At 38.4% G+C, this 15,027-nt stretch overlaps 1 protein-coding gene across 1 annotated transcript in view; it reads left to right on the top strand.

Moving 5' to 3' along the window:
* The window catches only part of DSCAM (DS cell adhesion molecule), a 740,935-nt gene that overhangs the window by 660,570 nt on the left and 65,338 nt on the right, over window positions 1–15,027 (top strand). The window contains exon 22 of the mRNA XM_059920026.1: window positions 13,161–13,314. Within this exon, the coding sequence (XP_059776009.1) occupies window positions 13,161–13,314 (154 nt within the window). The remainder of the gene's footprint in view (window positions 1–13,160; window positions 13,315–15,027) is intronic.

Below are 15,027 nucleotides of genomic sequence, written 5' to 3'. Positions count from 1 at the left end.
CTGGCTTGCAGGAGGGAAAGAATTGTACCTGATGAGAGGGTTTTTTGACCAAGGGAAATAGCACCTGCAAAGTGACATTGTGTCATGAAGAGTCTCTCTCCACAACATCTTTCTAATCCTCTCCCTTCCTTTCACTCCCACCACCATTGTCTTGGTTCAAGTCCTTGCTTGGGAAACCAAACTAAGGCAGAAGCCTTTGCACTACTCATATCCATTCCCTTCCACTGTCCGCATCACTGTCATAATTATTCTTCCAAATTCTTTGTCCGATCATGTCATGCCCTTGTGCAAATTTCTTGGATAACTTCTCCCTTTTTACCTAAAAAAAGTTCAGAATTCTCAAGATGACCTGTGCAGATTTCCATAACCCAGCTCCAATGGCTGTTCAGTCTCCTATTCTACTAACCTTCCTCCATCCAAACTCTAAGCCACACTGTGTCTCCTGTGTGTGTGTGTGTATGTGCATGTGTGTGTGCGTGTGTATATTGTGTGTGTGTATTAGGTCCTCCTCCTCCTTGTCTTTTCCCTCTCATCCTCCCATGTAATAATGTTTATTCTTAAGGCTCAACTTAAATGCCACATTATTTATTCTAACATTTTTGAGCACTTGCCATATTCTAGCTGCTATGTGTTCAATGCTTTATGCTTATAGTTTCCAAACTTGTTTTTTCATGACTCACAATCGGAAATATATTTTATGATCACGCTCCAGCACACACACACAGCAAAAGCCTTGTAAACAAAACTTCCCTTACTACACGTGATGCATTCTGATATTTTCTGTTATATTGGATTTTTTTCTCTTCTTTTATATTTTGAATGATTGCCAGGCCCACTAAATTGCTTCTATGGACCACATTTTTAAAAATACTGCTTTCATCAGTTAATTCTGATGATTACCTTATGCAAGAGGGGTTGTTTTTATTCTCTTCTCTGCACTGGTACTGACATTGAGACTGTGCAGCCTGCCCAGGACCACGCAGCTTAGCAAGGTAAAGACAGCGTCTGTAGCCCACAGGGGTCCGAGTTCAGGAACCAGGCTCTTCACCCTAACAGCCTACTGCCTTCCCCGGGGAAGCTGGCCCTATCTCGCCTCAGCATCCCCAGCACTGATTTTTAACCTCTCTTTGACGTAACCATAATCTCTTGCATCACTGTTGGAGGGGGGCATAGCTGAGCCCCCGCAGTGGCACATCAGTTTCTTAAGTACAGGAACCACAGTTAGTTACTGTTATACCTTTGGAAACCCCGGTATTACGCTGACATAGTAGATGTTCAGCAAATGCTATGTTGAATTAAATTTTATGGATGACGGCTATGAGTCAACCAATAGAGGTTAAACTGTATAATGAAATTTCTGCTTAATAAGGCAGGAAAAGTGTGTTATATACTTTGGGATGCTTTCCATCCCCTAAGGATTTAGATAAAATGCCTGTGCTTTTGAATCGCTGACATGGAAATCATTCTGCCACAGTTCCAGCTAAATGGACTTATTGCTGGACCTCTTTATTCTGTAATGGCAAAGCTGTAAATTATGGAGTTGCCAAAAGTCATCCAAAGAATACACAGTCATGTTTCACATACACATACGCAGTTAATCACATGTCAGCAGATCTTTTTGGGGCACCTCTGTGTGACAGGCATGCATTAGGCTCTCTGTGCTCTTGAGATTAACTGAGCTCTACTCTAGCACTCAGCATCTTACCATATGACTGGGAGAAAACTAGAAAAGTTTCCTTGAGACAGACCTACAGCTAAGCATATGAAAGCCATCTCTGGTTTTATAAAATTTCTGGGGAAGTATCAATATATTCTTGAGCTTCCTTAGAAATATCTCAGTATTTCATGGCCAGTTCTGATGAAATACGTTCTAAATCTGCTTTAAATTTTTTGTGCTGCAATTTACATATATTTATTAGACTCCAACTTTTTGGGGGAGTGAGGGGAAGTACATGCTATCTTTTATAATCTAGTTCTTTAAAAAGATGAAGAACAATAATCTAGTTCTTTATCCTCAATGAAACAGCCAATAACTGCTCAGTATTTCTGTTAAGTCCATATTTTAATTTTTTTTAAATCATCATCTGTGGTGCTTCAGTTTCATTGGGCATCAAGTGAAGCTGTCCAGTTGCTATGATAGGTCAAAATGCAGGTGACCCCTATGCTAAGTTTGGGAGAAAGCTTGGCCTTTAAAATCCTGAGCCCGATTTTGGACTTTATTGAACAAAGGGAAGCAGAAGCATTTACTCAAATGGAATTTCTGTACAGAAACAAGCCCTAAAAATCACTTTTCAAGCCCAGTCTCACAAGATCGCCTGCCCAATTTTGCAGATAAATTGCCAATACACATTCTGGCTTTGAACTGCCATTCATTCAGACTAGACAGCCGTGTAAACTTCTCCACTGTTTCTTACTGCTTCCAAAATAGCCACAGATGAAAATGCCCTTTTGATCAACTAGCTTTTGGAGCTTTTGAAAGATTCCAGCTTTGAAAACATATCATCTTTTTGACTTGGTCTGATACAGACATGGGGTACTATTTAAGGAAATAAATGGCTTCAGATCTTTTTCAATTAAGAATTAAGAATGGCTATTTTTTTTCCAAAACTATATATTATACCTATATTACATTTATTACCTAGAACAGCCTTTCTCACAATTTCTTTCTTATATTGTGAGAAGTTATGTAATGCTAAACCAGTTGTTTTGTGCAAAATTTGTTGAATAGCTGATAGCAATCAAGTTAAATTAATAAAGCATTTTTACAGAGAGATCATTTGTATGGCAGATGGTATGACAACGGGGAAAGGATGAAACAAAACTAGTAAATGGAGGTGGTTTTGTTTGAAAGAGAGTGGGAAATATAAGGATCCTGTAATGTCAGTCTGTCTATTGGGACAATGCCCTGATTCTAAACAATAGCATGGAGAAACGTTTCTTTCATGCCTTTTCTGCATATCAACTTTAATTCACTTGCAAAACATTATAACAATAATTTTTATATTTGGGAGACCCAAAATTTAAATATTTTATGTTTGGAAGTCTTTTTTAAAAGTAGCCCATAGCCATTTATATAATAGCCGATAGAGTGATCTTGGTAAAGTACAGAGGAAACCACCAAAATTGACTAAGATAAAACAAGTAGCTTTAATATGCTATTATTTCTATGAGAGATGGCCATCTTAGTCTATTCCATTAGGAAGATCTTTGTGCTGCATTATCTTCTTCTAGAGATGAAAATAATTAAATAAAATGGAAATCAGATCAAAATGTATTATACATAGAAATCTTAAAAAGAGGCAAATCTTAAATTGATCCAGCTGTTTATTCTTCATGTAATTGAGGCTATTTCTCTGCCACTAAACAGAAAGATTTTATATGCTCTGAAAGAGTCATTGCCCTATAATTAAAGGAGCTATCATTTTGTTTATTCTGCTTTGGAGGTTTTTTAAATCACTGCTGTGAACATTCTATCTATGAAATCATAGCATTCAATTTTTTTAAATAGGATGTTGATAATTAGATGTTAAAACTTTTTAAAGCACCATATTTCTTTGATAGAATTAGTGCTTCATTAAAAAGTTAATTGAAATTTTTTAAAGTGGAATTCTTTTTATATCCGTCAGAAATGCTGAATAATTTGATCTGAGCAGCCTGCAACTCCATAGTCATCCTCTACACATTTTTTTCTGTTGTACTCAAATAAATTATAGGTCATTATTAAAGTCACTAGGACAACAGACATTTCCTCAGTCCATTCCAAAGAGTGGTTAGTGGGTCCCGACCCTGCAGCATTCTAGCCTAGGATCCCTGGGGGATAAGTGGAGGGAGGAGGGTGAGGCAAGGCCCACTCAGAGAGCCTGAAGCATCCATGGGGGAGTGATGGTAAGAACATGCAAGATTATAATCCAAAGGGCACTCTAGGATCGACCCCATACTAGGACACAAAGCAAGCCTCAACATATTTAAGAGTATGGGAATTATTTCAAACATCTTTTCTGACCACACCTGCATGTAACTAGAAATCAACCACAGTAAAGATACGAGAAAAAAACTATTACGTGGAGACTAATCCAAAGGGCAATAATGATAAGGACCATAAGGGACATATAAACAAAGGGAAAATATAACACCTGATTGAGGGGATTAAAGAAGGCTTTACAAGCCTTTACAAGTTCATCTGTTCAGCTAAGTAGTGTAAGAGGTTTGAAAATGGATTCAGCCACTATTGGGTAAACATCCAGTTTTATAGAAATTACTAAAGAGCATTTAAAGTAGCTCATTGTGGCTAATTTTATCTTATTTACTGGTTAAAAAAGTATCTTAGACATGAAAGGAAAAATAATACACCAGCATCCCAAGACAAGAATAATTCTGGAGTGAAAGTAGGACTGGAAGATGCTGTTCCTAGCCTTTTCATGGGGTGATATTAAAGCACTAGGATAAGACTAACCTTCTAAGCAACCTTTACATCATTTCGAGGAGGATACTGTTGAGTTCCTCAGAAATGCATGACTCCACCCACCAGACCTAAAGCCGTAGCACAGAAAGGCAGAACACTGGAAATGTGAGCTCTCTGGCTTGGGTGTCGAAAGGTGAATATCGTTAGCTGTATTTTCCACTCTGGGTACAATTTTAGGGAGGCAAACATGTCAGAAGGCTTGTAAAAACTTGCTGTAAATATTTTTTTAAATCAAATGCATGAAGTTCCTATTTATTTTCCTAGGCATTTTACAAATGTGAATTCATGTCCTTGACTATGACAGGGATAGTTTTAGGAAGGGAATTCAAATGATTTTATTTCTAGATTTTAGTAAGAATTTGTCAGATGCCTTATTTTAATTATTCCTCCATTTGCCAAACCATGGTTATAGCTCCTTCCTTGACGAGCAAACTTACCTTATAATCTATACAATGGAATTGAACTCAGTAAGTGTCTATGAATTCAAACTCAGCAACTATTTATGAGCTTTTATTATTACTAGGCATGGTATTAAGAGCATCTGCACAGCCCAAAGGAGAGATCTGTAGTCCAGTGAGCTTGTATGGCTGGCCCCAGATGTCCTGTACCTGTTGTCAAGCCTCATCGTACACATATTTCTAATCACATCAGCCTCCACACTTCCAGTGCAATGGTGTTGGCATAATACCCCAACTACCTCCCAGAGCAAAAACCCATGAACATTTGATGTGAAGCACGATATTTGCAATAGCTCAATAGATAAACTACTTACACATTTTATAATTTAAGTGTGTGTCTTGAAAGAATACTGAAGTCTTCCCTCAAGAAAACTATGGACTGTCCCTGTTACGTGACACCAGCTAAAGAGAAGAACCCTGTTCTTCTTATTCAACAATCTCTGATGGACCAAGAAATACATAACTTGGCCGCCACTTGGAGGATTGCAACTGAGAGTGATTAATTAATAATCAATGTCAAGTTAACTCTGGATTCTGATAGAATCAGCATGTTTAAATAATTTTTAGATGAGAAAGAACAAGCTTTTCTCAAATGGCTAACAGGAATTTATGATGGGCACAGAATATTGGCCACCCCAGTCCACAAATGCCCTGTCTGCTCCATCATGCTGGCACCGACCAGAATTAAAAATGAGCTGTGGGGCAGAATTTCCCATCAAGAACCAAGAGTACACAAGTCATATACCTGGCATCAGAGCTTTCTTAATGTTGATTAGTTTTGTATTCCCACAGGTCATGAAGTAACACAAGCCTTCCCTTAAAACAAAGGTTTAGCCCAATTATAGTAATCCATTCAAGATTAATTCATATTGTAGGAATAATAAAATCTTCTAGAATGGCTAATATCTCTGTCCTGACTCTGAAAATGATGAGACTAGAGAGTTAAAGATCTACCAGAAGAAAATTAAATATTTAGATATTTAAATATAGAGAAAAGTGTATTTCTCCCCCTCCCCATAAATTTCTCCTTTTGACAAATTTGATTCATTCATCCCTAAGAAACTACACTGGGAGTCTGTGTTTCCTTATGCTACCATTTCCTATCTTGTTGCCCTTAGAGTGTAGCTCTGCTTTGTTATTTTCTATTCTGTTTTCCATTCTGTCCCTCCATGCTCATTTAATGCTTCAAAGTCTTTGAAGGATCAGCCTAGCTGAAGTATCAGGAAAAATCCAGAAATAAAATCAATCCCTCTCACTGAGCATTCCCAGTATTTGGGAGGTAGTATCTATCACATAATGGAATGCAGGTAGAAATTGGCAAGTCAGCTTAAACATGATTCAATCCTTGTGTTAGAAAATCAGGTATCCAATAAAAAGAAAATTAAGGAAATGTAAGTATAATCAGTGCTATTATACATCATATAAAATTTTAAGGAAAACGTTCCATAAGGAAGTAATAGTCTTCCTCCCTCTTTCTCAGAACAAGCATATTTGGCTGAACATTGAGAAGGGTTTAAACAAATAGATTTGCTTCACTACCCTGAATGGGTTTCTGATTAACCTTTTTCCCATTTAGCTCTTTTTCTCTTACCTGTTGCCACCTCTTGAACTTGTTAGCAATGGTTGAATTATGCACCATCTATGGATAAGTAATGCTGTTTAAAACAAATATTATATAATGTTCAGTACCCCCCTCTATTGGAGACATCCCGTACCTGCGGGCATCCCTCTGGAGACGGCTAGCCTTGCTCTCCCTTACAGCGTTCACGTGTGAGCATCCTTCACCAAGCACCTGCAAGTGACAGCTAGTCCTAGCACAGCCTTCTCTCCTTTTGTGAGCAGGGCTAGCCTTTCACCTTCTCAAATGTGACTCACCCATCTCTACGGTGAGTTCAAAGGCCCCTACCACCCATAGGTGGGAATGTACACAGACATCTCTCCACAAAAATATCCTATTCTTGACTCAGCTTCTTATGGGACCCAGAGATAAGTGACGGTCAGAACATTAGAATCAGAAATCCCTGCGTAGGTGGTCTCACATTTTTCTAAGGAAAGAAAGTACTGGCATCTTTGGGACTATTCTCACCTCTTAAGGACACTGCTAAAACTTCATGGTAACAGGAAAAGTCACATTTAATATCCAGTTACATATATAACAAAGAAAACGAATCAACTCTTCAATTATTTAAATTGTTCAGTCAATTTTCTGCTTGCCCTGCTACTGAGACCAAAAAAATGGTGCCCAATTTTATGGCAGTCATCAGGGGAGCATAGTGGCAGCACCAATGCAACCAATTTTCCCAAATAACCAGTAGGAACCCCTGAATAGCTTGACTCTTATTTTCCGTCCTAATCCTTAGAGGAAGGTCATTCCAACTGGGGGAAGTTTTTATAAATAAACCTCTTTTACTTCAACTTTTGGTTAATCTTCTATGTACATGGTGAAACAAATATTGCTGCATAAGAAATCATAGTTTTATCATTGATTTTAGCTACGCTTCATGTCTCAGGTAAAAACTAAATAAATAAGGGCCAATTGTAGCTTATAGACAGGATAGTGATTGAGTTTTAACTAAGGACTCTGCACTCTTCATGGAAAATTTTGTAAATACATTTTAAAGCTCTGTTGAAGTTGAATGTTCAGTAAGTGCAATCGTTATAATTTGCACATCATAAGCTTTGTAAAATTAATTTGGCAACAACATTGCCTTCGAACATTACAGAGCACAAGTACCCATAGTCCTGGGATTGTCTTCTTGGCTTTCCAGGAAACAAGTCAAATTCCCTCTGAACTTCTAGAGGAATTAATGTTGCCCATGATTTTCTATAGCGGAGTCAGGCTGGTGTGCATAAGGGGATGAGGGGTTGGGTGGCTAAAGCGGGGCAAGTGGAGTGCAGATGCACACATGCATCCTAACACATATGCACGTCTGAGCACTCTGGGCAAGAGTCCCATAGTCTCCCTTTAATCATCTGCACTAGGGTATCTGTATGTTAAATATTTGACAATGGGAAATTCCCTGACATTATTTTTTATTGAGAGAGCATAGGTTTTATGACAATTAGGAGGTATAGTTAACACTTGTGTCCCCCGTTTAATTGCAGAGCTGGGACTGCAGCTTATGCAGCCTCGTGACCTACATAAGGTTTACTTTACAGCTCACAAGGGTAAAAGTAATTTCTTCACGTGTTTGATTGCTTGCAATTGGCAGCATGGGGTGTGAGGAAGCAACACTGGACTTGATTCAGAAGCCCTGAGCTTGAGCCTCTGCTCACCTTTGTCTGGCACAGTGACCTCAGTGAGTCACTTACTCTGGACTTTAGTTTCCCTACAATACGGATAGGCTGAGAATTTTCCAAAGCTTTAAGTTCTAGTTCCTTTTTGCTTACCAATTCCTTCTTCAATTTATGTCTCTCTTCTCAACTTTACTACCACTGTCAGTAGGAACCAACACTTTGTTAAGAAATCTCCTCTACTAAACATCCAATTTCGTCACTTGCAGGTTCTACCTTCCACAAAATACTAGAACATGACCACAATTCAGCCAGGTTCTCTGCCACTTTGTAACAAGGATTGCCTTTCCTCCATTGCCCAATAACATGTTCCTGATTTCCATCTGAGACCTCACTAAAATGGCCTTTACCATCCGCATTTCCACCAGCATTCTGCTCATTATTATTTGCGTATTCTCTAAGAAGACTGGGGCTTTTTCCTCAGCTCTCCTCTTTTCTTTCTGAGCTCTCACCAGAATCACCTTTGGCGAACACTTCATGGCAATCTCAGCTTGTTCTATCATCAACCTCAAAACTCTTCCAGCCTCTACCCATTTCAAAGCCACTTCCACATTTTTAGGTATTTATTACAGCAGCACCCCGTTTCTCAGTACTAATTTCTGTGTTTGTCTGCCTGGACTGCTATTTTGTTATTAAGTTCATAGATGTTTAGGATTGCTGTGTCCTCTTGGTGAATTGATCCCTTTATCATTATAAAATTACTTTCTTTATCACTGGTAATATTCTCTGCCCATAGATCTACTTTGTCTGATACTAATATAGACATTACAACTTTCTTTTGATTGGTGTTAGCCTGGGGTAGATTTTCTGTCCTTTTATTTTTAACCTACTTGTATTTTTATATTTGAAAAGCATTTCTTGTTGGAAGCATATAGTTAGGTATTGCTTTTATATCCAGTCTCAAAATCTCTGCTTTTAATTAGGATTTTAGATCATTTACACTTAAAATAATTATAGGTATATCGACATAGGTTTAAATCTATAATCTTGCTACTTTTTATTGTCCTATTTGTTTCCTGTTTACTCCTTTTTAGACTTCTTTGGATCAACTGAATATTTTTTATAATTCTGTTTTACTTTCTGTTGTCTCATTAGTTTTATTTTACTCTTATCTTGTAACTTTAGTGGTTTGTTTGGGATTAATGCATATCCCTTTTCATTCTACATTCAAGTGATATTATGCACTTCACGTACAGTTTGAGAGCCTTACAATACTATGCTTCCATTTTTTTTCCGTTCCTAACATTTGTGCAATTGTTTTCATACATTTTACTTTTATATATTTTATGAACCCCACACTACATTTTTATTATCTTTTAATTATCAATTATCTTTTAATGAGATGTAAATAATAAAAAATCACATGTATTTATTTACGTTGTTACCATTTCTGGTATCTTACGTTCCTTTGTGTAAGCTTATATTTCTACCTGGTATCATTTTTCTTCTGCCTGAAGAACTTTCTTGAACATTTCTTGTAGTGTGGCTCTGCTGATGATTAATTCTTTCAGCTTTTTCTATGTTCGAAAAAGTCTTTTTATCTCTTTCATTTTAAAATATATGTTTGTTGAACATAGAATTCTAGGTTGACTTTTTTCTTTCAAAACTTTAAAACTGTTCTTCCACTGTCTTCTTACTTGGTGTCTTAGTCAGCTTGGGCTGTTATAACAAAAATGCCATAGATTGGGTGCTTGTAAGCAACAGAGACTTATTTCTCACAGTTCTGGAGGCTAGAAATCTGAGATTATGGTGCCATCATGGTAGGTAAGAGACCTCTTCCTGGTTGCAGATTTCTCATTGTATCCTTACATGGTAGAAGGGGTCAAGGGAGGTCTCTTGGGCCTCTTTTATAAGGGCACTGATCCCATGGGTGCCCTTCACCTCCCAAAGGCCACACCTTGGGAGTGTGGTTTCGATATATGAATTTAGAGGGGACATTCAGACTATAGCACTTGGATTGTTTTTGACAAGAAGTCTGTGACATCTTTATTTTTGTGCCTGCATATATAATATGTCTTTTGTCTGGCTACTTTTAAGATTTTCTCCCTATCACTGGTCTTGAGCAATTTGATTATGATGTGCTTTGGTGTGGTTTTCTTCATATTACTGTGGATGGGTTTTATTGAGATTTTTGGTTTTCTGGGTTTATAGTTTTCATCAAATTTGGAAAAATTCCAGCCACTATTTCTTCAAATGTTTTTTCTATCCTGCCTCTTTTAGTGCTTCCAATTACATGTATGTTAAGCTGCTTGATGTTGTTCCATAGCTCACGAATGCTGTGTTAAATTTTGTATTCTCTTCTATCTCTGTGTTTCACCTATTAATATATCTTCAAGTTCACTAACCTTTTTTTTCCTGCAAGATCTCATCTGCTAATAATCTAATCCAGTGTATTTTTCATCTCACATATTGTAATTTCATCTCAAGTTTGACTTGGGTCTTTTTATATCATTCATGTATCTATTTAGATTTTTTAATATCTGTAGTTATAATACAATTATAATAACAGTTTTAATGCCCTTGTCTGCTAAATCTAATATCTGTGTCAATTATGGGTCAATTTAGATTGATTAAATTTTATTTTCTTTACGAGTCCTTTTTTCTTGTTTGTTTCTTTGCATTTCTAGAATTTTTTATAGCAGCTTTTTAAAAATTTATTTTATTGAAGTATAGTTAATTTAAAGTGTTGTGTTTGCTGGGTTATATGGTAGTACGGAGTGAAGTAAGCCAGAAAGAGAAAAACAAATACCGTATGCTAACATATATATGGAATCTAAGAAAAAAAAAAGGTTCTGAAGAACCTAGGGGCAGGACAGGAATAAAGACGCAGACATAGAGAATGGACTTGAGGACATGAGGATGGGGGGAAGGGTAAGCTGGGATGAAGTGAGAGAGTGGCATGGACATATATACACTACCAAATGTAAAAGAGATAGCTAGTGGGAAGCAACCACATAGCACAGGGAGATCACCTCGGTGCTTTGTGACCACTTAGAGGGGTGGGATAGGGAGGATGGGAGGGAGGGAGATGCAAGAGGGAGGAGATATGGGGATATATGTATATGTATAGCTGATTCACTTTGTTATACAGCAGAAACTAACACAACAATGTAAAGCAATTATACTCCAATAAAGATGTTAAAAAAATGTGTTAATTTCTGCTGTACAGCAAAGTGATTCAATTATACATATATATATATTTTTCATATTCTTTTCCATTATGGTTTATTACAGGATATTGAATATACTTCCCTTGTTGTTTATCCATCCTATATACACTAGTTTGCATCTGCTAATCACCAACTCCCAATCCATCCCTCCCCCACCCCCCTCTCCCTTGGCAACCACCAGTATGTTCTCTATGTCTGTGAGTCTGTTTCTGTTTCGTAGATAAGTTCATATGTGTCATATTTTAGATTCCACATATAAGTGATATCAATCATATGGTGTTTGTCTTTCTCTTTCTGACTTAGTTCACTTAGTATGATAACCTCTAGGCCCATCCATTATAATAGCTTTTTTGAGTTATAATTCACATACCATGAAATTCATGCTTTTAGAGTATGAATTCTAAAAGCCACAATTCAGTGGCTTTTAGAATATTCAGAGAGTTGTACAATCCCCATCATTATCTAATTTTAGAACATTCATAATCCCCCTCAGAAAAACCCATACCCAATAGCAGTCTATCCCCATTCTTCCCCTCTCCCACCCTGCCCCTGGAAACCACTAATCTACTTTCTGTCTCTATGGATTTGCCTATTCTGGACATTTCATACAAGGTAATCATAAATGTGTAGTTTCTTGTGATTGGCTTCTTTCACTTAGTATAATGTTTTCAAGATTCATCCAAGTTAAGCATGTATTGGTACTTCATTTTTTCTATTATTGAATAATCCTCCATTGTATGGATGCAACACATTTTATCTGTTCACAAGTTGCTAGATAGTTGGGTTATTCATATCTAGAAAATTTTTATTGAATGCCAAACACTGTGACTTTTACCTTACAGGGTACTGGATATTTTTATTCCTGTAAATATTTTAGACTTTTATTCTTAGATGCAGTTCAGTTCCTTGGTGACAATTTGATCTTTATGAATCTTGCGTTTAATATTTGTTAGGCAGTACCAGTACGGTGTTCAATCTAGGGCTAATTATTCCCCACCACCAAGGTAAGGCCCTTAGGCACTATGTCCAGTGGTCCACGGACCTTGAGGGCTTCCAGTCTGGCTGGTGGGAGCAGGCACTATGCCCAGCCCTGCGTGGAAGCTGAGCACTGGGGCCTCCAGTCCTTTCAGGTGGTTCTTTCCCTGGCCTCAGATGGTTTCTCCACATGCACACATCTGCTCAGCTGGAGACCCAAGTGGGACCCTCTTCAGATTCTCCATGTAGCTGTCTTCCCGGTGCTCTGTCTTGTGGACTCCAGCCCCCTTCCAGACTCTCAGCTCTGTCTCCTTGACTCAGGGAGGCTGCTGGACTCTTCCTGGGTTCCCTTCTCTGTGCCATGGCCTGGCAACTCTCACAAAAATGTAGCAACCCTGCAATGGTTGGCCTCACCTCATTTATTTCCCGTATTTCAGGAAAATGGTCACTGTCCTTCATTACCTGATGTGCAATGCCTTCGAAGCTGTTTCCTATATTTTGTGTGTTCTTTGGTTGTCTCAGGTAGAACGGTCCATCTGGTTCTTGTTATTCCATCCCAGCGGAAAACAGCCGTGCCGTGACCCATAATGTAAAGGGTTAAATTACTCATTGGTGGCTGTCATAGCTGCTGCATAGACAAATTCGGACTATGTAGATATTGCAGATCCAGCCTTTTAGAGAGGGATGAGAGGTGGCTTTTGTTTCTTATAACAGATAATGTGTTAATAAGCATTCCTTTAGGAGATCCATTTGTGCCATTGGCCTCCTTGAATGTGGGAACATTTATGTCTCCTCTCACAGGTGATCAGCGAGTTTGAAGCCTCTCCTGACTCATTTTCCTACAGAATTCCTAACCTGAGTCGGAATCGGCAGTACAGCGTCTGGGTGGTGGCCGTGACCTCAGCCGGGAGAGGCAACAGCAGTGAAATCATCACAGTGGAGCCAGTAGCTAAAGGTATGCCACCCATTATGGTAAGGGCCTCATTGCCTACGACGATTCGACTGGTGTTAAGTCTCTATTCTCTCTGAAATAAAGCTTAAACTGCCCTAAAGATCAAGTAAACCAGAATACCATGTGTTATCACATTTCAGCCCAAGAAATAGATTTGCTGCTAGCTGGCACTGGGCTTTTGTGCAAATCAGGAAAGCATCCTCCTAAGGACGAGTGGCTTTACAACTTCCGGTGCCTTGGGGGAAATTAGGAAAAAGAGCCCCCATTCACCCCTTTGGGTAGGTGAAAAATCACTGCATAACGGCTTCCCAAGCAAGTTCTAGTATCTTCAAAATCAGGTCTCGTGCTTCTGAAAGAGAAATGTCTGTTTTTTGGTCTATGGAATTTAGAACCTTACAAATATAAGAAAATCATTAGTTCTTCTTCTATTGATGGAATGCTGTATACAAAGACCTTAAGTAACAAAAGGAAGTTTGTTTTAGGAAGAAAAAGTTCCTAAAAATGAATATAATATCTTTACATTGAGATGTTAAATCTGGCCCTAAAAAGCACGTATAGACACAGAATTATTCTACTTCTTCTACTTCTGGTAATTGCTACCGTGCGGTTGTTAGAGTATCCCTAAATTAGCACTTGTCAGGAATAAATGTATTTACCTCACAATTGCAGGCCAGCAGGAGATGCCCCGGGTTTGGGAATACGCCACATTGGCAGTTTATTACTCATAAGGCTTCTAGGTGCCTGAAAGAGAAAATAAACATTCCAAGATTCCAATTTTCCCTCTAAGAGTGCTTGGTAACATGCTGGTAATGTGACAGCTAAGATAGAGGCAGAATAAAGTAGTGAAGGAAAAAGAGAGTGGTGTCACATTTCGAACATAAGTTCAAATAGAAAATAAGTGTATTGTTGGTAAGGAATATAAACGGTGGATTCTTTTTGTCTATTGTACTCTTTGATCATAATATCCAGCTACCCACAACGTACACTTTCTTGCACTTAGAAAACAGTGATTATCAAAGGGCATCAGGACTGTGGGATTTAAAAAAAAGAACTGCAACATAAGATGTCGGGTTAGAGATAGCCTCACCTCTTCTGTACTCTTGTTCATTCAATGTTACATCTCCAGACCCAGCCAGGAATGGCTTGGCTAAGGTAGAGGACGTGCCATACTCAAGAGGGGAACCAACTGGAAAGTGGCTACTTCCACGGGAATAGGACTTGTCTGGGGAGATTAAGTGTCATTTAATAAATCATTTTGAGTGCTTATTGTATGTCAGGCATTATGCTAGCAATACAGGGGTGATTTTGTCAAGGGAGCCTGACTGCTGTAGCAGAATATCCTGTAAGTGTCAGTGGCTTAACCTGATAACCCAGACCAAAACAGATGTTTCTGGACCGGGTGGCTTTCCTGGGTGGCTCATTCCACATGGTGACTCAGGGATCCTGGCCCCTTCCACCTTGTGATTTGAGATCCTGGATCCTTTATTTCCAGCCATGTAGCTGGAGAAAGAGAGCATGGAGTCTCATAAAGAAGGTTTTCACGGGCCAGATGTGGAAGTGTTTCCTTCATTCTTACCCATATTCCATTGTATAGAATGAAACATGGGTCGCACCTAATTTCAAAGCAGAGCTTGGAGATGAAGCCAGGCTGAATGTCCAGAATGAAAAGGAAACAGGGTGTGGTGAGCACACAGGAGTCTCTTCTAAGGATTATAT

The sequence above is a fragment of the Balaenoptera ricei genome, chromosome 4 (assembly GCF_028023285.1).
Source record: "Balaenoptera ricei isolate mBalRic1 chromosome 4, mBalRic1.hap2, whole genome shotgun sequence".
In the NCBI taxonomy this organism is placed as follows: Eukaryota; Metazoa; Chordata; class Mammalia; order Artiodactyla; family Balaenopteridae; genus Balaenoptera; species Balaenoptera ricei.
This window is presented reverse-complemented; position numbering and strand designations above follow the sequence as displayed.